General features: G+C 40.8%; 1 protein-coding gene across 1 annotated transcript; it reads left to right on the forward strand.

Annotated features, from left to right (window-relative positions):
• The first annotated feature begins 4,804 nt into the window (after positions 1-4,804).
• On the forward strand, positions 4,805-27,824 carry LOC139197699 (uncharacterized). Its single transcript, XM_070825651.1, has 4 exons — positions 4,805-7,683; positions 7,855-8,194; positions 8,381-8,580; positions 24,982-27,824. Exons 1-4 carry the CDS (start codon positions 4,810-4,812, stop codon positions 27,607-27,609), a joined length of 6,042 nt encoding a protein of 2,013 aa, XP_070681752.1. The 5' UTR covers positions 4,805-4,809; the 3' UTR covers positions 27,610-27,824.

Raw genomic sequence — 27,824 nt, forward strand, 5'->3', positions numbered from 1 at the left:
TTTTATTTTTATGGACGAATAATAATTTTGTTTTTTTAAGTATGCATTTGTGGACGGTATTTTGAAGTATTTCTTTAATATTTTTAATTATGTATTTGTGGATGATATTTTTCAAGGCTTAACTGTTATAATGGTCTTTGTGTTTTAGTAATTTGGTCAATTTAGTCCATGTGTTTTCAATTTGGCCAGTTTGGTCCTTGTGTTTTATTTCGTGAGCCAATTAAGGACATTTCCATCTAATATTTGTAAAAAAATTCATAAACTATTATAACATTATTTATTTGATTTAAAATATTTAATAAAATTTAAAAATAAAAGAAAAAATATTCTTCTCCCAACTCTCTGACTTCCTCCCAAACGTTATTTCCCTCTCTTTTCTATGTCATAACCTTAATAATTTTTCAAATAGGAATTTTTTTCTCTTATATGTGTTATTTCTCATTTATTTGTATTTTTTGTAAAGAGAAAGGGTAATTATGTCTCTTATAATTTTTCTTGTGAATTTTTTAACAAAGATTGAAGGAAATGTCGTTAATTGGCTAACAAAGATAAACACAATGACTAAATTGGACAAATTGAAAACACAGGTGTGGAGCCAAAAACAATCAAGAAAAATATGAAGGCGACACGTGGATTCTAGGGTAAAAAAGAAAAAAGTACCCTTGAGGAATACCGGAACTCCTATGCGCGAGCAGTGGACAATCATCCCTCAATCAAGTCAAAAGTGCCCAAAATAGGTATTTATTCAAAACCTATTTCATCCATCCTCATCAAATCTTCTCCACAAGGTAACCCCCAAATCATTCATCTCTAATTATATTAATTAGCTAATTAATTGATTTATTACCTAATTAATTTATTAATTAGCTAACAAATCATGAATCTCACCCAAAAAACCATCCAAGTGGCCGGCCACACCCCTATATAAACACCCTTACATTCTCCAAAACATAAGTTCTACAATCTTGCTAAATTCTCTAAATTCTCCAAACACTTTTCCCTCAAAATTCTAACTTTGGCATCAGAGGTTCTTCGGCCAAAGCGCCCCTCCCCCCATTCATCATGGTCCCATGAGGCTTTTGGCCTTGACCTAAGGTGTTGTTTGTTTTGTAGGTGCAATTTTGTCCAAGAACAAGGAGGAAGAAATTTGCATCCACAAATTGGTGCTTTCATTGAGAGTTGAGTCCCACACTCGTAGAAGACTCTCGCATCTAAGGTTTTCTATTTTCTTGTCCATTTGTAGATTTTTCGTACGTTCTTATTCTTAGAATTTTTTATTTACAAAAATTCTTTGATAAAACATAAGAGAAAAGTACAATGGCTAGAAATTTGGAAACGTCAACGAACGAAAATTCAAATGTTCAAGAAATGGGACCACATCGATCCACGAGGCTAAATGTGACAATAAATGGAGTGGCACCATCACCTCAAGGCTCCACCATGGCAACCACCGCGGTGGCCACCACAGTAGCCACCCACATCAAGGTTCATAGTGCCACCACCACGGCCCAAGCCGTGTCACTCCAAGCCTAAGGCAAACCGACTCGAGCCGCCCAAGCCCAACACTTTGCCAAGCCGAACCCGAGCCTAAGCTCCACATGTGTCGTTCGTGGAGCAGCCCACTAATATGGCCCAACGTACTCCCATGGTGTCCCAAGCAGCCCAAGTCGATCCAAGACCGGTTCAACCATCACGGCTCCAAGTTTTTGGGCCGACGATGGAATCGGGGGCATTTTCACCTCACTTTTTCGCAGATTTGACATTTCTCAACTCAAATCTCGCACCCGAAGTCTACCACACTTCCACCACTTAAGGGGACGCATTTTGTCCAAGCTCTTCCAACCCCGAATGGTGAACAACCCTTGTCTCGACAAGTCATAGAGTTGACAAGCGCCCTCACTGATAGGAGCATATTTATGCGACTTAATTGGCTTGTTCTTGTGCGTTTACGTTGTGTTTCTTTAGTTATTTTAGTGTTTAAAGCCATTTTCTTTTGTTTGTAGGTCTTAATAACAACCTTGGCAAGAAAAGTGCATTTTGGTGCATGTTGGATCAATATTGGGCTCAAATGGATTGCATGCATGAGGATGGACGTTTTGGGCATATGTGTGTGCAAGTGTGTGTGTGTAATTGCAAGGATAAATAATGACAACTCATACACATGCAAAGAAGCCCACATGCAAAGTGAAAGACTCTAAGTACAAAGTATGCAAGAAGATGCATTTTGGAGGCCTTTGGAGCATGTTTCGGGCTTGGAATGGATAGCAAATGCATGGGCCAAGTGGATGGACGAATTTGAGAACTAAAGAGGCCAAGAATATGAAGAATTATGGTCCAAAAGATGAAGAAAACAGCCCAAAAATCTGTCACCCCAACTTGCATTCCTTGCCATGCAAACCACATAGAATTCCCTTTGGATTCCATGCCATGCTTGATCACTCTTGTCCCCTACATAATTTCTGATTTCATGCTTTAATTCATTTAATTATTTCACTCAATTGCTTGATACCTCTTGTTCCCTTCACCCATTAGATTTTAGACAACCTTTACATCCATTACATGCACCAATTGATGCTCCATCATTCACATTTGGAATCCAATGCCATGTGCAACACATGTTGTTGCACCTTTGACCCATTTGTTGACACATTTCACCTCCCTTTCCATCTCTATGCAATGTACACAATCATTCATGCTCCCTAGCTACAACACCACTCCATTTTACCCTTCACACTTTGCATCATTACTTCATTTTCACCCTTGGACCATTGCACACCACACACACAAATTGCCATGCATTTCATCCTTAACCTAACCTTATTTTCTAAGGTTTTTGGGGCCTATAAATACATGTTTACACCCCTTGGCCAAAGAACAATCCCCCATATTCATCATTTTATCACAGAAATTCGTCCATACACACCCTAGGAAGCAAAACACCCCAAAAACACCATTCTAGTGCCTAGAAAACATAACAGCCACTCCACCTTCTTCCACCCTCTTTGCCTAGTTCTCCACCACCTTCCAATCATCAAACACTCTTCCACACTCACCCTAAACCCCTCCATATCATTCCCCATCCATTCTACACCATAAATCCACCCAAAAATCTGTCCACAAGCTTCATGCCGCAACAAGGAGGAAGGGAGATCCATTGATGCACTTGCTTTCCAAGTTGGAGCATTTTAGGTGTTTTCTTTCCTTTGATTTTAATGTCTAATTTTATGTATCTTTGTATTGCAAGAATGAGGAACTAAACCCCCTTAGTTGGGGGGTGATTCGAAACCATGTACATGCTTGCAATATGATTTGATTACATTAAGTTGTTATTTCATAAGTTGCGGATTCAATTCGTTCATCTACTTGATTGATAACTTATTTGTGTATGTTGATTGAGAGTGCACGCTTAGTTTTCATGCATGAATATGATGCTAGATTATGAGGGAGTTTCACCTAATAGTTACAATCTTATAATCACAAGTAGTGAAGGTCGCTTGAAAACGATCGCGTTGAATGAATTCTTGGCACTAGTTTCATGCTCATCATAGTAACGAATGCCTCGTCAACACTTATAGTTCTCATTGTGCTTCATGATTCTTGATTGTATCTTTATTGTGCTCATCACGTAAGGAACCTTTGAGGAATGCTTTGAATTGTTGTATGCGCTTTTCCATCCAATTCATTAACTTAAGGAGAACTTGAAGGTTAATTTAAGCGTATCTAATTAACTTGGGGTGTTGAGTTTCATAATTTATTGAAAGAACAACTGAAAATCATTTTGTTTGCAAGTGTGTCATGTGTGGAGAAGAACCTCCTAACTAGCCTTTTATCCATCCTTTTCATCCAAAAAACGTTTTACAATCTGTTTTGTTTTAAAGTTTCTGTTTTGTTTTCAATTTTCGTCCAAAACAAATCCCCCTTTATTTTGAAGTCTTAGATTAGTTAGAAAGTGTTTTGATTTGTGTTTCTAAGTGTTTTTATTCAAGTTTTTATCCAACTTCGTCCAAGTTCTTGTTAGGTTCTCAAAACTGCCCAGAAAGTGGTTTTTAGGTAGTTTTGAGTCATTAGGTTGCTGTTTTGAGTTTTATGTTTGTTTAAGTATTTTAAAGTATAGTTTTGCATTCTTTGAGTCTAGTTAGTGTTTTAAATTTTATTTTTATGTTTTTAAGTCAGTTTTCAAGTGTTTAGCAATCCCTCCTAATCCCCGGCCTAGAACGATCCCTACTTACATACTTTACTACATTTGATAAAAAGAGGGTTTAATTTGTGTGCTTATATATTTCGCATCAAATTTTGGCGCCGTTGCCGGGGATTAGCAACTTTGCTAATCTCTTGGATTGTTTTCTTTCGAATTATTGTATTTTGTTTAAGTTTCTGTTTAAGTTGCTGATTTGTTTTGTTTTCTTTGTTTTTAGGTACTAGTTTATGACCCGTAGCTCACAACCTGTTCGTGAGCATATCTCCGACTTTGACGGTGATTTTGAGAGGACTTTGAGAAGGAAAAAGAAATTGCAAGAGTCTAATCCTCTTAGTCCCGAGCCTGAATTAGAAGAGCAAGGTATAGCCATGGACAACCGTACACTCAAGGAGCTTGCCGCCTCGGGTTTGGATAATGCCGCACCATTGTGTATCCAATATCCCATGGCTGCTCAAGGTAAAACCGAAGAGTTCGAGTTAAAGTCAAGTTTGCTCCACCACATTCCAAAGTTCCATGGGCTTTCCATGGAGGATCCGAACAAACATTTGAAGGAATTTGAAGTGGTGTGCTCAAGTATGACTCCGATTACCGTTGACGAAAGTATTTTAAAGATGAAGGCTTTTCCATTCTCTTTAATGGACAAAGCCAAGGATTGGTTATACGAGTTGGCTCCCGGTACAGTTACATCTTGGGAGAGTATGAAGAGGGCGTTTCTGGAGAAGTTTTTCCCAACTTCTCGTATCATTCTTCTTCGTAAAAAAATAAGTGGAATTCAGCAAAGCCAAGGTGAATCTTTTCCATCTTATTATGAACGATTTAAATCACTTGTTGCTTCTTGTCCACAGCATCAGATGAAGGAGGAGTTACTTCTTCAATACTTTTACGAAGGTCTTTTACCACTTGAACGGCAAATGTTGGATGCTTCCGCGGGAGGAGCTCTAGTGGATAAGACACCTAGGGATGCCAAAACTCTCATTGCGAATCGAGCACTCAATGCACAACAATATGAAGGTGTTGGGCAAAGAGACACCCCACGGCCACATCATGTCAATGAGGTAAGTTCTATTTCTGAGTTACAATCCCAAATGGCTAACCTTACGTCTATGTTATCGCAGTTGGTTGAAGGCCCCAAAACGCAAGGAACTACAATCTGTGGTGTATGCTCCATTCAAGGACACCAATCTGATCAATGCCCTCAATTAATTGAGAATGGAGGATGGGAATCGGCCAATGCTGTGGGTTATGGGAATCAAAACCAACCAAGGAATGATCCTTTCTCCAATACATACAACCCGGGATGGCGTGACCACCCCAATTTCAGATGGAGAGATGCACCACAATATGGCCAACAAAGTGGATTCCGACAACCCCCGGGTTTCTTTCCAAGGCCAATGGAACCACAACCACCTCCTCAGGCACAATCTTCCCAAACCAACCCAGGTACGTCTATGAATGATGATAAAACATATCAGTTACTAACCACCATGGCGCAGGGAATGCAGAACCAAGCAAAGGAGGTTAATGAGCTGAAGAAGCAAATGGGACAAATGGCCGAATTTTTGGGGCAATTCCGTGAAAATGGTAAGTTACCAAGCACTACGGTGGTCAATCCAAAGGGTGGCTTCGAATCTGCAAAGGCTATCACATTACGAAGTGGAAAAGAGGTGAGAAACAAGGAAGATGAGAAGATACAACTCAAGGAAGATGAGAACACCTACCCCACGGCAAGGGTACCATCACCCATGCCGCAGCCATCTAAGACATCCCATCCGTCCACCTCAGGTAAGAATGTTCCAAATGTTGTGATTTCGAACACTAATCTGCCCAATGTTCCTTTCCCTCGTAGATTTGCACAATCGAAGAAAGAAGAAAGCGAAAAGGACATTTTGGATACCTTTCGAAAAGTCCAAGTGAACATTCCTTTACTTGATGCTATTAAGCAAGTGCCCAGGTACGCAAAGTTTTTAAAAGAATTATGCACAACTAGGAAAAGAATTTCAAACAAAGAAGTTGTGAAGGTAAGTGAAAATGTATCTGCGGTTTTGCAACGGAAGTTACCTCCAAAGTGTAAGGATCCAGGGAGCTTTACTATCCCATGCGTAATTGGAAACACTAGATTTGAAAAATGCATGTTAGATTTAGGTGCTTCTATTAATGTTATGCCATATTCCATTTATGCATCAATGAACCTTGGTGAGTTAAAACAAGATGGCGTGATAATTCAATTGGCCGATCGTTCTAACGCTTATCCCAAGGGAGTCCTTGAGGATGTTTTAGTGCAGGTCAATCATCTTATCTTTCCTGCAGATTTTTATGTCTTAGAAATGGAGGATTCAAGCCATGCTCCATCATTGCCAATCTTGCTAGGCCGACCATTCATGAAAACAGCGAGAACAAAAATAGATGTGTTTATGGGAACATTAACCATGGAGTTTGATGGAGACATTATTCGTTTTAATCTTTCTGAAACCATTAAATATCCAATGGAGGACCATTCTTGTTTCGCTATTGACATTGTTGATTCTTTGGCACAGGTACATTTGGATCGAATGAACGACGATGCACTTGAAATAGCCTTAGTACACGGCATAGGAGCAAGAAACAAGTGTGGGGGAATCCAAGCAACCCACGGCATGGAATCTGACCATATTGCCGTGCCCCCTTGTGGTGAAGTGTTTGAAATGGTCGCGGCCCTCGAGTCATTGACATCACATTCTGGTAAGTCTTCACTCTCAATTTTAGATTCGGTTTTGGCTAACAAGTTACTTCCATCCATTGTGCAGCCACCTACACTTGAGTTGAAGCCATTACCTAGTCACTTGAAGTATGTTTTCTTGGGAGAAGATCAAACACTACCCGTCATCATATCTAGCTCACTCACGGCCCAAGAAGAAGACAAGTTGATAAGGGTGTTAAAGGAGCACAAATCTGCCATTGGATGGACCTTGGCGGATATCAAAGGCATTAGTCCCACCACGTGCATGCATCGCATCCTTTTGGAGGAGGGAGCTAAGCCATCTCGGGAGGCTCAACGTCGCCTTAATCCACCCATGTTGGAAGTAGTAAAGAAGGAGGTTATAAAATTGCTTGACTGTGGTGTTATATACCCTATTTCTGATAGTCGTTGGGTGTCTCCCGTGCAGGTTGTTCCAAAGAAGTCCGGGATCACGGTGGTGAAGAATGAAGAACAAGAGCTTGTACCCACTCGTGTGGTGACCGGTTGGCGTGTTTGTATTGATTACAGGAAGTTAAATGCCATGACAAGGAAAGATCACTTTCCGTTGCCATTCCTGGATCAAATGTTAGAAAGGTTAGCCGGTTATAAATTTTATTGCTTTCTTGATGGATATTCCGGATATAACCAAATTGTGATAGCTCCGGAGGACCAAGAAAAGACAACGTTCACGTGCCCCTTTGGCACCTTTGCATACAGGCGCATGCCATTTGGTTTGTGCAATGCCCCTGCGACATTTCAACGATGCATGGTGAGTATCTTTTCTGATTATGTGGAGAAAATTATTGAGATATTCATGGATGATTTCAGCGTGTTTGGTAATTCATTCGATCATTGCTTGAGTAATCTGACCTTAATTTTGAAACGTTGTGTTGAAACGAATCTTGTGCTTAATTGGGAAAAATGTCACTTCATGGTTAAGCAAGGTATTGTTCTAGGACATATTATTTCTGAAGAAGGCATTGAAGTGGATAAATCTAAGGTAGACCTTGTTCGTCACTTACCCTCTCCAACTTCGGTTAGAGAGGTTCGTTCGTTTCTTGGTCACGCAGGTTTTTATAGGCGTTTCATAAAGGATTTCTCCAAGATTTCACAACCACTATGCCGATTGCTTCAAAAAGAGGTGGCTTTCGAGTTTGATGATGCATGCTCCATGGCATTCAAGCAATTAAAAGAAGCTCTTACTTCGGCTCCCATTATCACACCTCCAGATTGGAGCCTTCCATTTGAGTTGATGTGCGATGCTTCGGATTATGCGATTGGTGCTGTTTTGGGGCAACGAAAGAACAAACAACCTCATGTTATTTATTATGCCTCTAGGACACTAAATGATGCTCAATTAAATTACTCCACCACTGAAAAAGAATTACTTGCTGTGGTATTTGCATTAGATAAGTTCCGATCATACTTACTTGGTACTAAAGTTATTATTTTTACTGATCATGCAGCTCTCAAGTATTTACTCACAAAAAAGGAGGCCAAGCCTAGACTAATTCGATGGATGTTGCTTCTACAAGAGTTTGACATTGAGATTCGGGATAAGAAGGGCGTGGAGAATGTGGTGGCTGACCACCTAAGTCGAATGGTGCATGAGGAAGCATCGCCAATTTCTGAAACCTTCCCCGATGAGCAACTAATGTCTATCCAGGTAAGTGAGCCTTGGTACGCGGATTTGGTGAATTATTTGGTGACTAAACAAGTTCCTAGCACCCTAAACAAATTCCAACGTGATAAACTTAAAAAGGATGCTAGATTTTATGTTTGGGATGACCCATACTTGTGGAAATATTGTTCAGATCAGGTTATAAGAAGATGTGTGCATGAATCAGATTTTCACTCAATTTTAAGTTTTTGTCACACATATGCATGTGGGGGTCACTTTGGCACCCAAAGGACAGCTTTTAAGGTTCTTGAATGTGGTTTTTATTGGCCTACTTTGTTTAAAGATGCTAGAACCTTCTGTTTAACATGTGATCGCTGCCAAAGGACAGGTAATATTAGCCAAAAAGATCAAATGCCGCAGGTACCCATCTTTGTTGTTGAAATCTTTGATGTTTGGGGTATCGATTTTATGGGTCCTTTTCCTTCATCTTTTGGTTTCACCTACATATTACTTGCCGTTGATTATGTTTCAAAGTGGGTGGAAGCGAAAGCCACTCGAACTAACGATTCTAAAGTTGTGGCAGATTTTGTGAAAACTAATATCTTTTCTAGATTTGGGATGCCTAGGGTGCTAATCAGTGATGGAGGGTCTCATTTTTGCAACCGTACCATTGGGGCATTACTCAAGAAGTATCATGTGACGCATAAGGTTTCCACACCTTACCACCCCCAAACCAATGGCCAAGCCGAGGTATCTAATCGTGAGATCAAACAGATTTTGGAGAAGACCGTTGGGCCAAATAGAAAAGATTGGAGCTTACGGCTGGATGATGCACTATGGGCGTATCGAACGGCTTACAAGACCCCCATTGGTATGTCTCCTTTTCGACTTGTGTATGGCAAGCCTTGCCATCTTCCCGTGGAATTAGAACATAGAGCTCATTGGGCCATCAAGACCTTCAATTTGAATGTGGACCAAGATGGAATTCATCGAAAGCTTCAATTGAGTGAACTTGATGAGATAAGGCATGAAGCTTATGAGAATGCTAGAATTTACAAAGAGAAGACCACGGCATTCCATGATAAGATGCTTCGAGGCAAGACTTTCGAAATTGGGCAGAAAGTGTTGTTGTTCAACTCCCGCCTTCGTCTATTCCCTGGTAAGTTACGTTCCAAATGGGTTGGCCCGTTTGTTGTTACTAATCTTTTTGTACATGGTGCAGTCCAAATTAAGAGCTTGAGAACCGGGCAAGAATTCAAGGTGAATGGACATCGCTTGAAGCCATACTACGAGAACTTTGTGGAGCATGTTGTGGAGGAGATCCCACTGCATGCCGTGGGTTCCAAGGAGAAGTGAAGGTGTTCATCGTCCGGCTGGAAGACGTTAAAGCAAGCGCTTTAAGGGAGGCAACCCATTTATTCTGTTTGATTGTCTATTTTATTACTTGTTTAATTATTTTTGGTTATGACTTTCTATTTTGAAACATTAACAAATATGCAAAGGATTTTAACATTAAACTTCGTGGAAATGAACAGCAAAGCTTCGCCGTACAATTCCAATCCAGTTCAAGTTCAAAGCTGTGGAAAGTCAACAAGATCAACTATCTCCAAAACCAGATTTGCGTTCTTAAACTCTACTCTGTCTGGTTTTTACTTTGCCATATTTGTCATGTTTATTTGTCGTTTGTTATTTGCTTGTTTTTGGTGTGAGTATATGCTTGAAACATTGAGGACAATGTTTGATTTAAGTGTGGGGGGAGTAACCATTGTTTTGCATGAAATTCGTAGAAATTTATCACCCATTACTTCTAGTGTTGTTCCTTGTTGTTTTAAGTATTTTTAAGCTGTTTTGGAGTGTTTCAGTGTGTTTTGACATAAAAATCCAAAAATTCATAAAAATTTGAAAAATTGTTTTTGAAAATCCAAAAAAAAAGAGTTGTTTTTGTGCGCTTATTTGTGTCTTAGGGTACCTTCCAACACAATGATGAGGATTCAGTTTGTAATTGCATGACTGTTAAAGAGAGTTATAAACATGGATGAAAGTTTGATTTACTCTTTATTTATGCGTGATTGTGGTTATAACTTATGAAATCACATGTAATCATAAAAGAAAAAAATTAGTTTTTTGTAACATGCTTGAAGGAAAGAACTCAAACTAACGCTACAACCTTGTGAGAATTGAGCCTAAATATTTATTTGGAGAGTTAAAATCTGTGCATTATTGTTTTCTAAAGTCGTTGCATGATCTCATTATTCTTTGCTTGGTTATTACTTAGAAGGCGTTTCATCATTTAGTTCCAAATGCTAGAACTCATGCCTATTTCATTCAAAGCATGCTATTGATTTGCATAACACATATTCAAGATGAAGTTGTGTAGTTACCACCACCAAAGCCAAACTGCCATGTATCCCATATCGTTATATGTTTAAGTTAACCCCATTGAGCCTTGATAGCCTACATTCTTTGTTAAACCACATTATCCTTACCTAGCCTAGTTTAGGACCATCCATACCCTTGTTCTTGAAGCATAGTAAAGTATGAGTCAAATTGAATTCCTTTTGATTAATGTATGGCAGAAAACAAGTGTGGGGGAAGTGATTCTTGTGTTTGTGTATGCCAAAATCATTCATAAGGCACGAGTAGAAAAGAAAGATTCGTGAAAAATAGAATGAAAAGAAGAAGAGCTGTGAAGAGAAAAGGAGTTGAAAAATATGTGAAAAAGAGTTTTAAAGTGTTGCTTATTGAAGAAAGGGTCCAAAACATTGAATTCGGCCCTAAATATTGCTTGAATCTTCCCTTCGTGTTTAAAAGTTGATTACTGCAATCTAAGTGAATTCTAAGTTTTCATTTCATTACTTTTCTTGCTATTGCTTTAAGAACGTTTGTTATCCCTATCCTTCATTTGTTAGCCAACACCCCAAGCCCGTTACAACCTTTGACTTCAATCTTGAGTGTTATGTGTTTCAATTTGTGGAGTTTGAATTTGGTATGAGCATATGGTGTCACTGGTTCTCGCGTCTAAGTAATAGCATTCCATTCATGAGATCATATCTAAACATGCTTATTAACTCCAGAAATTGCTTTCTTTGTGATACATATATGTGAGCATTCGTTTTCATATCTACATCAATCTTCTCACATATAACTAGTATAGGGTGTGTAGTTGGAAAATCTGAGTGAAAATTGAGTGCATATCTTGTAAGGAATTGAGTGAATTCTCTAAGGCATGTTACTACATCAAAAACATTGTTTTAATTGATTAATTGTGAACTAGTAAGTGGTGACTATGATTAAGTATGTGCTTAAGTGTAAAGATGACTCAAATCTGTGGGGATAATGATTTTTAACATGTCATGTGCATTGGAAATCCCTGAGGCAAATGTTGGAAGGTTTAGGTTGTGTTTTATTTGTTTTGTTTCGTTTTATTTCTTTGTTTTGCTCGAGGACTAGCAAAAGCTAAGTGTGGGGGAATTTGATAGGAGCATATTTATGCGACTTAATTGGCTTGTTCTTGTGCGTTTACGTTGTGTTTCTTTAGTTATTTTAGTGTTTAAAGCCATTTTCTTTTGTTTGTAGGTCTTAATAACAACCTTGGCAAGAAAAGTGCATTTTGGTGCATGTTGGATCAATATTGGGCTCAAATGGATTGCATGCATGAGGATGGACGTTTTGGGCATATGTGTGTGCAAGTGTGTGTGTGTAATTGCAAGGATAAATAATGACAACTCATACACATGCAAAGAAGCCCACATGCAAAGTGAAAGACTCTAAGTACAAAGTATGCAAGAAGATGCATTTTGGAGGCCTTTGGAGCATGTTTCGGGCTTGGAATGGATAGCAAATGCATGGGCCAAGTGGATGGACGAATTTGAGAACTAAAGAGGCCAAGAATATGAAGAATTATGGTCCAAAAGATGAAGAAAACAGCCCAAAAATCTGTCACCCCAACTTGCATTCCTTGCCATGCAAACCACATAGAATTCCCTTTGGATTCCATGCCATGCTTGATCACTCTTGTCCCCTACATAATTTCTGATTTCATGCTTTAATTCATTTAATTATTTCACTCAATTGCTTGATACCTCTTGTTCCCTTCACCCATTAGATTTTAGACAACCTTTACATCCATTACATGCACCAATTGATGCTCCATCATTCACATTTGGAATCCAATGCCATGTGCAACACATGTTGTTGCACCTTTGACCCATTTGTTGACACATTTCACCTCCCTTTCCATCTCTATGCAATGTACACAATCATTCATGCTCCCTAGCTACAACACCACTCCATTTTACCCTTCACACTTTGCATCATTACTTCATTTTCACCCTTGGACCATTGCACACCACACACACAAATTGCCATGCATTTCATCCTTAACCTAACCTTATTTTCTAAGGTTTTTGGGGCCTATAAATACATGTTTACACCCCTTGGCCAAAGAACAATCCCCCATATTCATCATTTTATCACAGAAATTCGTCCATACACACCCTAGGAAGCAAAACACCCCAAAAACACCATTCTAGTGCCTAGAAAACATAACAGCCACTCCACCTTCTTCCACCCTCTTTGCCTAGTTCTCCACCACCTTCCAATCATCAAACACTCTTCCACACTCACCCTAAACCCCTCCATATCATTCCCCATCCATTCTACACCATAAATCCACCCAAAAATCTGTCCACAAGCTTCATGCCGCAACAAGGAGGAAGGGAGATCCATTGATGCACTTGCTTTCCAAGTTGGAGCATTTTAGGTGTTTTCTTTCCTTTGATTTTAATGTCTAATTTTATGTATCTTTGTATTGCAAGAATGAGGAACTAAACCCCCTTAGTTGGGGGGTGATTCGAAACCATGTACATGCTTGCAATATGATTTGATTACATTAAGTTGTTATTTCATAAGTTGCGGATTCAATTCGTTCATCTACTTGATTGATAACTTATTTGTGTATGTTGATTGAGAGTGCACGCTTAGTTTTCATGCATGAATATGATGCTAGATTATGAGGGAGTTTCACCTAATAGTTACAATCTTATAATCACAAGTAGTGAAGGTCGCTTGAAAACGATCGCGTTGAATGAATTCTTGGCACTAGTTTCATGCTCATCATAGTAACGAATGCCTCGTCAACACTTATAGTTCTCATTGTGCTTCATGATTCTTGATTGTATCTTTATTGTGCTCATCACGTAAGGAACCTTTGAGGAATGCTTTGAATTGTTGTATGCGCTTTTCCATCCAATTCATTAACTTAAGGAGAACTTGAAGGTTAATTTAAGCGTATCTAATTAACTTGGGGTGTTGAGTTTCATAATTTATTGAAAGAACAACTGAAAATCATTTTGTTTGCAAGTGTGTCATGTGTGGAGAAGAACCTCCTAACTAGCCTTTTATCCATCCTTTTCATCCAAAAAACGTTTTACAATCTGTTTTGTTTTAAAGTTTCTGTTTTGTTTTCAATTTTCGTCCAAAACAAATCCCCCTTTATTTTGAAGTCTTAGATTAGTTAGAAAGTGTTTTGATTTGTGTTTCTAAGTGTTTTTATTCAAGTTTTTATCCAACTTCGTCCAAGTTCTTGTTAGGTTCTCAAAACTGCCCAGAAAGTGGTTTTTAGGTAGTTTTGAGTCATTAGGTTGCTGTTTTGAGTTTTATGTTTGTTTAAGTATTTTAAAGTATAGTTTTGCATTCTTTGAGTCTAGTTAGTGTTTTAAATTTTATTTTTATGTTTTTAAGTCAGTTTTCAAGTGTTTAGCAATCCCTCCTAATCCCCGGCCTAGAACGATCCCTACTTACATACTTTACTACATTTGATAAAAAGAGGGTTTAATTTGTGTGCTTATATATTTCGCATCACTCACACAGCAGATAAACCTCTCCAGCAGCGTCCTGGCAAACAGCCACTCGACCAGCCACAAACGGAGCATTTGGGCAGTGTACACTCCCGATTGGGCTCCCGAGATAGTGTATACTCCCGTCTTAGCACGCGAAGAAGCGTGCACTCAATTAGGCTCACAGACGAGTATACATTCATGGTTGAGACCATATTCCGATAATAAACATGAGCAACCTTCCAGGAGAAGTGTTCATTTACGGCTAGGATCGCAAGGAGCATCCTCTACCTTACATCGGAGTAGGCAGCATGAAGGACGAAGAGAATCAGTCACTCAATTTGGCTCAAGTTCAACCGACAGCTTGGGAAAAATCCCTTTGCCTGCCAGAAATGGACCACATGCACCGTTACCATGACATAGACGAGCCGAGCACGTAGAAGAGCATCATAGACTAGCAGGTCAAGACTGGGGCAGCCGAGAGCTCCGCTACCCCCAACAAAGGAAAATTTAGGAATAGGTAGAAAGGCTCTTAAACGATTGATTTAGTGATTTCCAACGCAACGAAGTGGCTGATGAAGCGTTACAACGAGACATAACCAATATGAGCAGGTCACCCTTCACAGATGAGATCAAATAGGCAGAGCCTTCACGTAAGTTTAGCATGCCGCATTTCACATCTTTCAAAGGAGATGGAGATCTGGAGAGGCACTTAAAGTACTACCGAAGCACGATGGTCCTTTATTAGAACAACGATGCCCTTATGTGCAAGATATTCGCTACCACCTTACAAGGCGAGGCGCAAGATTGGTTTCACACCCTACCGCCTCGATCCATCCGGAGTTTTGATGATCTTTCCTTGGTTTCACCAAAGAATACTCATCCTACCGCTCGATCAAGAAAAAGTTCGACCATTTGTTCAATGTGAAGAAGAACCCAAAAGAGTCATTCTGTGACTACGTGAAGAGGTTTTAAAGTAGAGAAGGCGAAGATAGTCGGATGCGACGACTCAATAGCAAGTGCAGCCTTTCAAAAAGGACTCCTAGCACCTACTGTTTAAAGAGTTAATCATGAAATAGGATCTAACTCTAGCAGACTCATTCGCTTTAGTAGAGAAGCACACACTTTGGGACGAGGCTCGGCGAGTAGACAAGGCACCCAAGCAGCCTCGGAAAGAAGTGGCAGTAAAGAAAGAGGATGGAAAACAGCAGAACAACAAAAGTAATTAGGGGGCCAAGCATAGGGACTAATCCCTGACTAGAGGAGGCCAAAAGATCAATAACTGCTTTAAGTTCTCGAGCCCGATCCACCAAATCCTTCGCGATATCAAGAACGAGCCATGGTTCAAGCTGCCAAAGCAATCAAAGGGAGATACTTCCAAGTTGGACCACACCAAATACTGCGCATTCCACTGAGGACCCGGTCACACAAATGACGACTGCTACACTTGGAAGAACTACTTAGAGAAGCTCATAAAGGAAGGCAATGTCGACAAATACTTGAACAAGTTGGCTGCGTAGCTCAGAAGGAACGTGGATGTCAACAAAGAACAACCTCACAAGACGATTTGGATTAACGGCATCTTAGTTAAATCTGAGCACTTGGGGGCAACCAATAATTCAAAGAAGAGAAAGATCCAGCAACTGCTACTAGTCTCGCAAGTCCAAGCAGTCAATACCCAACATGGACCCATCGTTGGTTTTACTAAGCAAGATGTTGAAGGTGTCGACTTTTTGCATGACGACGCATTAGTAGTATCCGTCCAACTGGCCCATGCCATAGTCGATCGGATGATGGTGGACAATGGAAGTGCAGTCAACCTACTTCAGCTCTCAGTAATTTAGAAGATGGGCCTGGAAATCACAATTATACGCCGATGTGAGCTACTTATCGGATTCAATGGACAAACCTCGACTGCCATTGGCAACATTACACTTGACGGGAAAACACCGCCAGTTGTCTCAAAGTAGACATTCACAATAGTGAGCTACATGTCTCCCTACAATGGGATTCTAGGGAGACCTTGGCTAATAAAGCTGGATGCCGTCACTTTCGTCAAGTATCAAAATATCCGATTTCGTATACGGGGAGAAGGAGTCGGAGAAATCAAGTTCGACCAGGCCACATCTCGACGATGCACTGTGCAAGTACTGAAGGAGTTAAGAAAGAATACCTTTACCCACGTAGAGGCTACCGAGGTCCAAAAGGACAATGAAGCTTCCAAATATCAATTACAGCAAGCAGATCAAGAAAATGGTATCCAAACCAATGCATAAATAGACGAGACAGGATAGAAACCTGAAAAGGATGTCAAGTACACCATTCTTGATCCCCAACAACCAAAGAAGATTACTAGAATTGGCTCGCGTCTGAGCCCAAAGGAAAAGGAAGAACTCACGGCTTTCCTTAGGGAAAATCGTGACATCTTCGCGTGGTCACCTTTCGAGATGCCCAGCATCGACCCTAAGGTAGCTTGCCATAAGCTGTATGTCAACCCTGCTACCAAACTAGTGATCTAAAAGAGAAGACACTTTGCGCCCAAACTAGGAGTGATCATTGAATAAGAAATTGACAAGCTACTAGAAGCCGGATTCATAGAAGAGGTAACATACTTAACATGACTTGCCAATGTCGTGCTAGTCGTGAAGAAAGAGAAGAGCAAATTAAGGGTTTGCGTAGACTACATCGACCTCAATAAAGCATGCCCAAAAGATCCTTATCTGTTTCCCCGAATCGATCTATTGGTAGATTCAACTTTTGGGAACCAGCTGCTCAACTTCTTAGACGCATACTCTGGCTACTACTACCAAATAGCAATGTACAACCCGACAAGGAGAAAACCGCGTTCGTGATCGAGTGAGGCACCTACTGTTACAAGGTTATGCCCTTTGGCCTTAAGAATGCGGGAGCCACTTACCAAAGGTTAGTAAACGTGATGTTCAAGAAGCAAATTGGGGTAATCATTGAGGTCTATGTCGACGACATCATGGTAAAGGGTAAGCAGAGATCAGACCATATCTGCAACCTGGCAGAAACTTTCAACATCTTCATAAAGTACAAGATGAAGCTCAACCCCACCAAATGTACATTCACAGTATCTTCAGGCAGATTCTTAAGGTACCTAGTAACCCAACGAGAAATTGAAGCACATCCCAAGCAAATCCGAGCGATCCTAGAGATGAAATCTCCCACTACCTTGAAGAAGATCTAAAGCTTGACCGGACGAGTAGTCGCCCTTAACCGTTTTCTTTCGCGGTTTACTGATCAATGCAAGCCCTTTTTCAAGGCCATCAAGAGGCACAATGAGACAAATGGGATGAAGAGTGCGAAAGAACTTTCCAAGACCTAAAGAAGTATTTCACATCACCTTCCTTACTATCCAAGCCAGAAGTAGTGGAGGACTTATACATCTACTTGGTAGTTTTAAAAGTAGCAGTGAGCTCTGCTCTCATACGAGAAAAGCTAGGGGCCTAATTGCTAGTATTCTACACTTCTAAAGCTCTTCTCGATGCAGAAACTAGATAACCGAAGATCGAAAAATTAATTTGGGTGCTAGTTGTTGTGGCTCAGAAGCTTAGACCATTCTTTCAAGCTCATACAGTCATTGCCACGACTTAATATACTATACGATCAATCCTACATAGATCGAATGCTAGTGTGCATTGAAACTTGGCCAATACGGTTTAGTTTCTTGACTCCGCACGACGATAAAGGCCCAAGCCTTGGTAGACTTCATAGTGGAATTTACGCCTAGCCTAGGCGATGCAACAAACCGGCCCAACGACGCCCTAGAAGCAGCCGAGCACACCTTAGCTGCGCTTGCTCCCCCTAACAGAGACTTCTAGCATTTGCATGTCGACGACGCGTCCAACTACAAAGGCTCGGGAGCAGGCGTGGTCCTTATCACCCTAGACGGTTGAATGCTCGAGCATGCGATCACTCTAGGCTTCAAAACATCCAACAATGAAGCAGAGTAAGAAGCCCTATTAGCAGGCATTCGAATGGCAAAAGGCTTGGCAGTGAAGAAGCTCGCAATTCATTCTGATTCCCAGTTAATCACCAGTCAGACTACTAGGGAGTACACGGTAAAACAACCAAGGATGGCGCAATACCTAGAGAAGGTACACAAGCAACTTGAGGCATTTCAGACTTAGACTCTCACTCAAGTTTCGCGGGCAGACAACGCCCACATGGATGCTTTAGCCGGTCTAGGCTCCACCTTCGACCACCAGCTCAAATGTTCTATTCCGGTGGAGTATCTAGACAAGCCAAGCATAGAGGCAGAGTCAGCAACCGAGGTGTCAAAGGTTAGTACAACTCCTAAATGGCAATGTTCTATTATAAACTACGTGGTCAACGGCACACTCTCCATGGAAAGGTTGGAGTCTAGAAAGCTCCAAATAAAGGTAGCACACTACTACATGTGGAACGACATTCTCATCCAAAGATCCTACACTGGACCACATCTCTGCTGCCTAGCGCATCCTGATGACTTGAAGGTTCTAAGTTTAATCCACGAAGGAGTTTGTGGAAATCACTCCAGAGGCCGATCCTTAGCATAGAGGGCTCTTAACGCAGGCTACTATTGGCCTACCATGCACCAAGATGCTAAGGAGTTAGTACAAAAGTGCGATCGTTGCTAACGCTACAAGTCGGTACTAGCACTGCTAGCCAGCAAACTACACCCATAGACGAGTCTTTGGCTGTTCATGAAGTGGGCAATCGACCTGGTAGGACCTATGCCACCTGCTACTAGGGGCAGAGGCATGATGATCATGGCAACCGATTACTTCACCAAATGGGTAGAAGCAAAGCCCATGACAAGCGTAACTTAAACGGACATAAAATGCTTCATATGGAGGAACATCATTTACCAATTTGGCATCCCTCAATCCATCGTCACCGATAACAGCCCATAATTCGTGGGCAAAGATTTGACGAAGTTCTTCCAAAAGTATGGCATTAAGCAGCACACATCCACGCCAAGGTATCTTCAAGGCAATGGGCAAGCCAAAGCATCCAACAAGATGATCCTCAACTGCCTCAAGAAATCCCTCACCAACAAAAAGGGAAAATGGCCAGATGAACTCCCCGAATATCTATGGGTATATCGCACCACTAAAAGACGAGCAACCGGTGAGAGCTTTTTCACTTTGGCATTTGGTTAAGAAACAATCATTCTTCCTAACATTATCATGCCAAGTATCAACACTTTACTGCCAAGCATTGAGCATAACAGTAAGGAAATGGCCACAAGCTTAGATCTGGCAGAGGAGAAGTGTGAGTAGACTATCACCCTCATCGCAGCCTACCAACAGCAGCTCCTTTCTAGCTACAATAAAAAGGCCAAGATCTAGTAGTTCCAATCTGGAGATCTAGTCCTAAAAAACCTTCATCACTACCCGCCGAGAAGGCTAAAAAAAGATGGAACCCATCTGGGAAGGTCCGTACAAGATTAGCAGAGTAGGCGGCAAGGGTAATTACACCGTTGCCACCATGAATGACAAAAAGATCGAGAAGCAATGGAATGCCTACAACTTGAGGAAATACCATGTGTGACCTCCCACTATATCAAGATCCGAAGACTCAAGCAGCTCAACGGGCACCACCTCGCAAGTCGAGGACTATCCAGTTATTATGTAGTCTTTTACAGTTAAGTTATTCATTATTTTCACTTGTTTTTCAATGAGGAATTCAGAAGTAATTTGCAACTTGGCTCGACTACATGTCTACAACAACTGATCACCTCTGCACTTCAAAAGAAGACCGTACCCTTCTTAGGGACTCATCGCAGGAATTACACCCCATGAAGGACCAACCATACTCTCCAATGTGATAGGGTTAACCAATCCCCTGACACCCACATGGGTCTGCTCTCCAAAATGGGAGGATAAACTCTACACTCCGAATATCCAGGCTGCCCTAGGATAACTAGATGCACGATGACTTGCGTCGGGATTCCTAGAAGTAGCCACAATGATCTTTTTCAAGGCTTAGCTAACTGAAGGATTTTGGGTATCTTGGCCTCCATGAGGAACCGGGCCTTAGAGACGGAGGGGGTACATTACATAGTACGCCCGATAGACGACTGCCTTGGAACCCTAAGGCTATTACCGAGTGCACTAAGGTAGCCTACAATTTCTAGAAGATTGCCTACTGCTTGCCATTCGAGCAGTAAAGTTGTGCTAGACTTATACAACCGCACATTCTTGTGAAAGGTTAAATAAGCTAGTGCGCATATACGAAGCTTTATCCACTACTGACATGCTACGTAGTCAATAAGCTTCACCTCTGCCAAGCGCAAAACGATCTACACCATCATAAAGTGTTCTGATACTTGCTACGCAACCTACGAAATTGAAGGAAGCCAAGTTTAACAGCTTAATGTTTATGCACATCTGTCTGCTTCTGTAAGTAAGGCATCCGGCTGCCAACCCTTTGGCTAACAACCTTGCAAAGTTCTTGATAGGAGCATATTTATACGACTTAGTTAGCTTGTTTTCTTGCTTTTAATTAGCTAAACTATGATAATTATAGTGTTTAAAGTTATTTTCGTGCAATTTCAGGTTTTAGTGTCAAAGTATGCAAAAAGAAACAATTTGGAACATTCTAGAGCATTTTTGGGCCAAGATTGGATTGTGCAAGCATGGAGGCATGAGGATTGACGAATTTGAAGACAAAAGAGGCTATGAACATGCTAAAAATCTGGTGAAACAAATACAAGTTGCAAGAAGGGATAAATTTCTAGAAGGATTGACCAAAACTTCACTCAAAACCAAGAAATTCTTCAATGCCGTGGGCATTGATTCACTTTCACCAGAAATTTGAGTAATGATGCAATGCTTAAATCACCATGACATGTGAGTGGATGATGCAATGCTTAACTCACCATGACATGTGAATGGATGACTCAATACCTAACCCACCAACAATTCCCACTCTTTGCCGTGCTCACCTACTCAATTCCACCAGAATTTTGTGTTAAACAAGTCCATCATTTTCCTATAAATACCATGGCAGCAACCTCATTCAAATCATCCAGAAATTAACCATTCTCCAAGCCTTCCCTTGCCTCTCCCTATATATCTAAACCTTCCCCATCCATTCCTCCATATAACCAACCATTCAACCACCATAACCACCTTGTGCCGCCACCATTGAAGGAGAGGAGGAGTAGTGCCGTGCTTATGCAATCTGCAACTATTAGAGTGTTTGGAATTCTTTCTTCTTTTAATTCTATGTTCATGTTTAATTTAACTTGCTGTTCAATTATGTTAAACATGTGGAACTAATTTCTTTTTAGTTAGAGGCAAATTTGAAGCCATGGACATATGTTGGTTATGATTTGTTTTACTCCAGTTATGAATTCATGAACTTTAGATGTGGTTTACTTTTCTGTTTTGATTAAGAACTTGTTTATGTATGTGGGTTGAGGGTCGACACTTAATTTGCATGCCTAAACTTGATGCTAGGATATAAGGGAATTTCACCTAATCGTTATGAACTTATATTCATGAGTAGTAAAGATCGCTAGTCACGATTGTGTTTAAGTAAACCCTAGGCTGGATTAACATGCGTATTCCATAGTTATGAATGCCTAGTCAATGTTTATGATTTCCGTTGAACTTAATGATCTTTGTTGAATGTCTCTATCATGCGTATTCCATAGTTAGGGACTTTGATGAGGAATAATTTGGTTGTAATGCGTATTCCATTCAATCCAATGAATCTAGGGAAATCTAAGAGTTAATTTAAGCGGACCTAATTAACTTGGAACATTGTCATTCATCGTTTGTTGAAGTCATAACTGGGAATCAAATTATATGCATATGTTCATGTGTGGATAAGGAACCCTCTAACTAGTTTCTCATCATTCTATTTCATCACAATCTGTTTTGTTTTAAGTTTATTTTCAAAGTTTAAAGTTTTAAAGTTCAATTTTCGTCAAAACAAAACCCCTTGCTTTTAAGTCTTGCTTTTAGAGTCAAAACTTGTTTCCTTTAAATCTTTTGAGTCTTTTAAAGTTATATTTTCGTCCAAATCACTTGTTAGGTCTAGAATTGAATCTTTTTGATTGTTATTTGCTGTTTTGAGTGTTTTAAGTTAGTTTTGAGTTTATAGAGTCTAGTTTAGTGTTTTTGAGTCTTATATTTGTTGATTAGCATCCCTAGTTAATCTCCGGTCTAGAACGATCCCTACTTACATCATTACTACAATTGTCATCAATAGGGTTTAATTTGTGTGTCAAGTAATTTTCACATCAAATTTTGGCGCCGCTGCCGGGGATTGGCAAAAATTGCTAATCCCTTGTGTTTTTGCCGTGTGTTTTTAGTGTAATTTACCTAGTTTTCTTATTTTGTTTTGTTTTCTTGGTTTAGGTACTAATGCATGACGCGGAGTTCTCAAACTGTGCATATCTTGGACTTTAACGAGGATTTTGAACGTGATTTGAGAAGAAAGATGAGGCATCCCGAACCTAGTGAACCTAGTTCAATTTCAGAGGCCGAATCTGAGTTTGAAGAAGTGAAAGAAGAAGTTATGGCAGCGGACAATCGGACCATTAAAGAGCTTTCGGCCTCGGGGTTGACCAATGCCGCACCATTATGCATTCAATAACCCGCGGCTGCCCAAGGCAAGATCGATGAATTCGAGTTGAAGTCAAGCTTGTTGCACCACATTCCGAAATACCATGGGCTTTCCATGGAAGAGCCCAACAAGCATCTCAAGGAATTCAAGGTTGTTTGTTCGAGCATGACACCCATAAATGTCGACGGGAACATTCTGATGATGAAGGCTTTTCCATTCTCACTTTTGGAAAAGGCGAAGGATTGGCTTTACGAGTTAGCACCCGAAACGGTTACATCTTGGGATAGTATGAAAAGAGCTTTCTTGGAGAAGTTTTTCCCAACTTCAAGAGTCATTCTCTTGAGGAAACGGATTAGTGGCATCCAACAAGATCAAGGTGAATCGTTTCCTTCTTATTATGAACGTTTTAAATCACTTGTTGCTTCTTGCCACAGCATCAAATGAAGGAGGAGCTGCTCATTCAATACTTCTACGAAGGACTCCTTCCCATGGAACGCCAGATGCTTGATGCCTCGGCGGGAGGTGCGTTGGTGGATAAAACTCCGGGGGCTGCAAAAGTTCTAATTGCCAACCGAGCACATAATGCACAACAATACGAAGGTGTTGGACAAAGAGACCCCCCACGGCCACAAGTGAATGAGGTAAGTTCTATGCCCGAAATTCAATCCCAATTAGCTAACCTTACTTCTATTGTTTCTCAGTTGGCCGAGGGAAGGAAGATTCACCCCATTCCACCCCATTGCCAAATTCATCTAGTCCTCCTAAACCGTCCCAAACCACCAAGGTAAGTCCCAATTCAACTTTTTCTAGTTCTATTCCACTAAATGTGCCCTTTCCTGGCAGGTTTAAGCAATCAAAGAAGGAAGAAGCCGAGAAGGACATTCTAGAGACCTTTCGGAAAGTTCAAGTCAATATCCCGCTCCTTGATGCGATTAAGCAAGTCCCGAGGTATGCTAAGTTTTTAAAAGAACTTTGTACAACAAGGAGAAGGATTTCGAAAAAAGAGGTGGTTCAAGTAAGTGAAAATGTCTCTGCTGTGTTACAAAGGAAATTACCCCCTAAATGCAAAGATCCGGGTAGTTTTACAATTCCGTGCGTTATTGGTAATACTAAGTTTGAACAATGCATGTTAGACTTAGGGGCTTCAATTAATGTTATGTCATACTCTATTTATGCATCTATGAACTTAGGTGAGCTTAAAAATGATGGTGTGATAATTCAATTAGCCGATCGTTCTAATGCATATCCAAAGGGTGTTTTGGAAGATGTTTTGGTGCAGATTGGTAACTTGATTTTTCCAGCGGATTTCTACGTGCTTGACACGGAAGATTCACCCCATTCCACCCCATTGCCGATTCTATTAGGGAGGCCCTTCATGAAAACAGCCCGCACCAAGATAGATGTGTTTAAAGGAACTTTAACGATGGAATTTGATGGGGAAGTCATTGATTTCAATCTTTCTGAAAGTATTAAATTTCCTAAGGACGATCATTCTTGCTTTTCTATTGATATAATTGATGATTTGGCGCAGGATTTTCTCGATTGTTTGGAGAGGGATACACTTGAAACAACAATTGCACAAGGAATTGGGCAAAAATCTGGTTTTGCCGTGCCTAGAAGTGTGGAGGAGGCCGAGATAGTGGCTGCCCTTGAGTCACTACCTCAATATCATGGTAAGCCTTCTAACCCAATTTCAATTTCAGTCTCCACTAATAAGTTGTTACCCTCAGTAACTCAGGCACCCGTACTTGAGCTTAAACCGTTGCCCGATCATTTAAAGTACGTCTTTCTGGGAGATAACGAGACATTGCCTGTCATTGTCTCCTCATCCCTCACGGCCATACAGGAGGAGAAGTTGATCCGAGTGTTGAAAGAGCACAAGACGACCATTGGGTGGACTTTGGCCGATATTAGGGGAATTAGCCCGACTACGTGCATGCATCGCATACTTCTAGAGGAGGGGGCTAAACCAACTCGAGAGGCTCAGCACCGTCTCAACCCTCCAATGATGGAAGTTGTGAAAAAGCAGATTATCAAACTTCTTGATTGTGGAGTGATTTATCCGATCTCTGATAGTCGTTGGGTATCACCGGTGCAATGTGTTCCAAAGAAGTCCGGAGTGACAGTGGTGAAAAATGCCGAGAATGAGCTTGTGCCAACCCGTATCCAAACAGGTTGGAGAGTGTGCATTGATTATAGGAAGCTCAACGCCACCACAAGGAAGGACCACTTCCCTTTGTCGTTCATTGATCAAATGCTTGAAAGGTTAGCCGGTCATTCTTTTTATTGTTTCCTTGATGGTTATTCTGGATATAATCAGATTGTCATAGCGCCGGATGACCAAGAAAAGACAACTTTCACATGCCCCTTTGGTACTTTTGCTTATCGTCGCATGCCTTTTGGTTTATGCAATGCTCCGGCCACGTTTCAAAGGTGTATGGTAAGTATCTTTTCAGATTTTGTGGAAAAGATTATTGAGGTATTTATGGATGATTTCAGTGTGTTTGGTGATTCATTTGATGGTTGTTTGGAAAATCTCACAATAATTTTGAAACGATGTGTAGAAACTAACCTTGTGCTTAATTGGGAAAAATGTCACTTTATGGTTAGACAAGGCATAGTTCTAGGGCATATTGTTTCAGAAAGAGGAATTGAAGTGGATAAATCGAAAATAGATCTTATACGCTACTTACCCTCTCCTACTTCGGTTCGAGAGATTCGTTCGTTTCTTGGTCATGCAGGATTTTATAGGCGATTTATCAAGGACTTCTCCAAGATCTCAAACCCTCTTTGCCGTCTCCTCCAGAAAGATGTGGCGTTTGACTTCAACGAGGAGTGTGAGAAGGCGTTCAATCACCTCAAAGAAATGCTAACTTCGGCCCCTATCATAGTTCCACCGGATTGGAGCTTTCCTTTTGAGCTTATGTGTGATGCTTCCGATTATGCATTAGGAGCTGTTTTGGGGCAAAGGAAGGAAAAGAGGCCGCATGTTATCTATTATGCCTCTCGGACTTTAAATGATGCACAATTGAATTATTCTACCACTGAAAAAGAACTTCTTGCTGTTGTATTTGCTTTAGATAAATTCCGTTCTTATTTGCTTGGTACTAAAGTTATTATTTATACTGACCATGCAGCATTGAAGTATTTGTTCACCAAGAAGGAAGCCAAACCACGACTCATTCGTTGGATGCTTCTTCTCCAAGAGTTCGATATCGAAATCCGGGATAAGAAGGGAAGTGAAAACGTGGTGGCTGACCACTTGAGCCGTATGGTGCATGAGGAGGATGCCGTGCCTATCATAGAGACATTCCCAGATGAGCAACTGATGTCCGTCAAGGTAAGTGAACCGTGGTATGCTGATTTGGTGAATTATTTGGTGTCTAAACATGTTCCTAGTGAATTACTTAAACACCAATGTGATAAATTGAAGAAAGAGGCACGGTTTTATGTGTGGGATGACCCGTATTTATGGAAATATTGCCCTGACCAAGTTATACGTAGGTGTGTGCACGATTTTGAGTTTAATGCTATTCTAACCTTTTGTCACACTTATGCTTGTGGGGGACACTTTGGCACTCAAAGAACAGCACTTAAGGTGTTAGAATGTGGTTTCTATTGGCCTACCATCTTTAGGGATGCTAGAACATTTTGCATGTCTTGTGATAGATGCCAAAGAACGGGCAATATTGGTCCTAAACAACAAATGCCGCAAACCCCCATTTTTAGTGTTGAAATCTTTGATGTTTGGGGTATTGATTTTATGGGTCCCTTTCCTTCGTCACAAGGGTTTCTTTATATATTGCTTGCTGTGGACTATGTGTCGAAATGGGTGGAAGCAAAAGCCACCCGAACTAATGATTCTCAAGTGGTTGCAGATTTTGTGAAAACTAACATTTTTGCAAGGTTTGGAATGCCACGAGTGCTAATCAGTGATGAAGGTTCCCATTTTTGTAATCGAACCATTGAGGCTTTGCTCAAGAAATACAATGTCACGCATAAGGTGGCCACACCTTATCATCCTCAAACGAGCGGGCAAGCCGAGGTTTCAAATAGGGAAATCAAGCAGATTCTTGAGAAGACCGTGGGGCCTACAAGGAAGGATTGGAATTTGCGCTTAAACGATGCATTGTGGGCGTATCGCACTGCCTACAAAACCCCCATTGGGATGTCACCTTTTCGACTCATCTATGGGAAGCCATGCCATCTTCCTGTCGAGTTAGAGCATCGTGCACATTGGGCCGTCAAAACGTTCAATTTGGACCTTAATGCCGCAGGTTTACATAGAAAGCTTCAATTGTGTGAACTTGATGAAATCCGAAATGAAGCATATGAGAATGCCCGGATTTACAAGGAGAAAACGAAGGCATTCCATGACAAGATGATTCGTGCCAAGACGTTCTCTATTGGGCAGAAAATGTTGTTGTTCAATTCTCGCCTTCGGTTGTTTCCAGGTAAGTTGCGTTCCAAATGGGTTGGTCCTTTTATTGTCACTAATGTTTTCCTTCATGGTGCAGTGCAAATCAAAAGTTCAAGGACGCAGCAAGAATTCAAAGTGAATGGGCATCGATTGAAGCCCTATTACGAGATGTTTGAGGAGCATGTCGTGGAGGAGGTACCCCTCCATGCCGTGGAACCTAGTCAAGCTTAAACGGAGGTACCGTCCGGCTGAAAGACGTTAAAGCAAGCGCTTCTTGGGAGGCAACCCATGTGTTGAAACACGAGAAGAAGGAACTTTCACTCCAAACCCAGATTTGCGTCCCTAACCTATCTCTTTATTGCTATTACTTTGCCATTTGTGTTATGTTTGCTAGTTGTGTTAGTTGATTGTTTTTGTGTTAATCTATGTTTAAAACATTGAGGACA

This window comes from Malus domestica, chromosome 07 (genome assembly GCF_042453785.1).
Source record: "Malus domestica chromosome 07, GDT2T_hap1".
Lineage (NCBI taxonomy): Eukaryota > Viridiplantae > Streptophyta > Magnoliopsida > Rosales > Rosaceae > Malus > Malus domestica.

What these genes read in the sequence shown, in the direction of transcription:
- LOC139197699 (XM_070825651.1), top strand. Translation starts at nt 4,810, where the DNA reads ATGAAGGCTTTTCCATTCTCTTTAATGGACAAAGCCAAGGATTGGTTA. An exon ending in CGACATTTCAACGATGCATG is followed by an intron (nt 7,684 to 7,854) that starts GTGAGTATCTTT and finishes TTCATGGTTAAG; the next exon opens with CAAGGTATTGTTCTAGGACA. An exon ending in TGCTTCGGATTATGCGATTG is followed by an intron (nt 8,195 to 8,380) that starts GTGCTGTTTTGG and finishes CTGATCATGCAG; the next exon opens with CTCTCAAGTATTTACTCACA.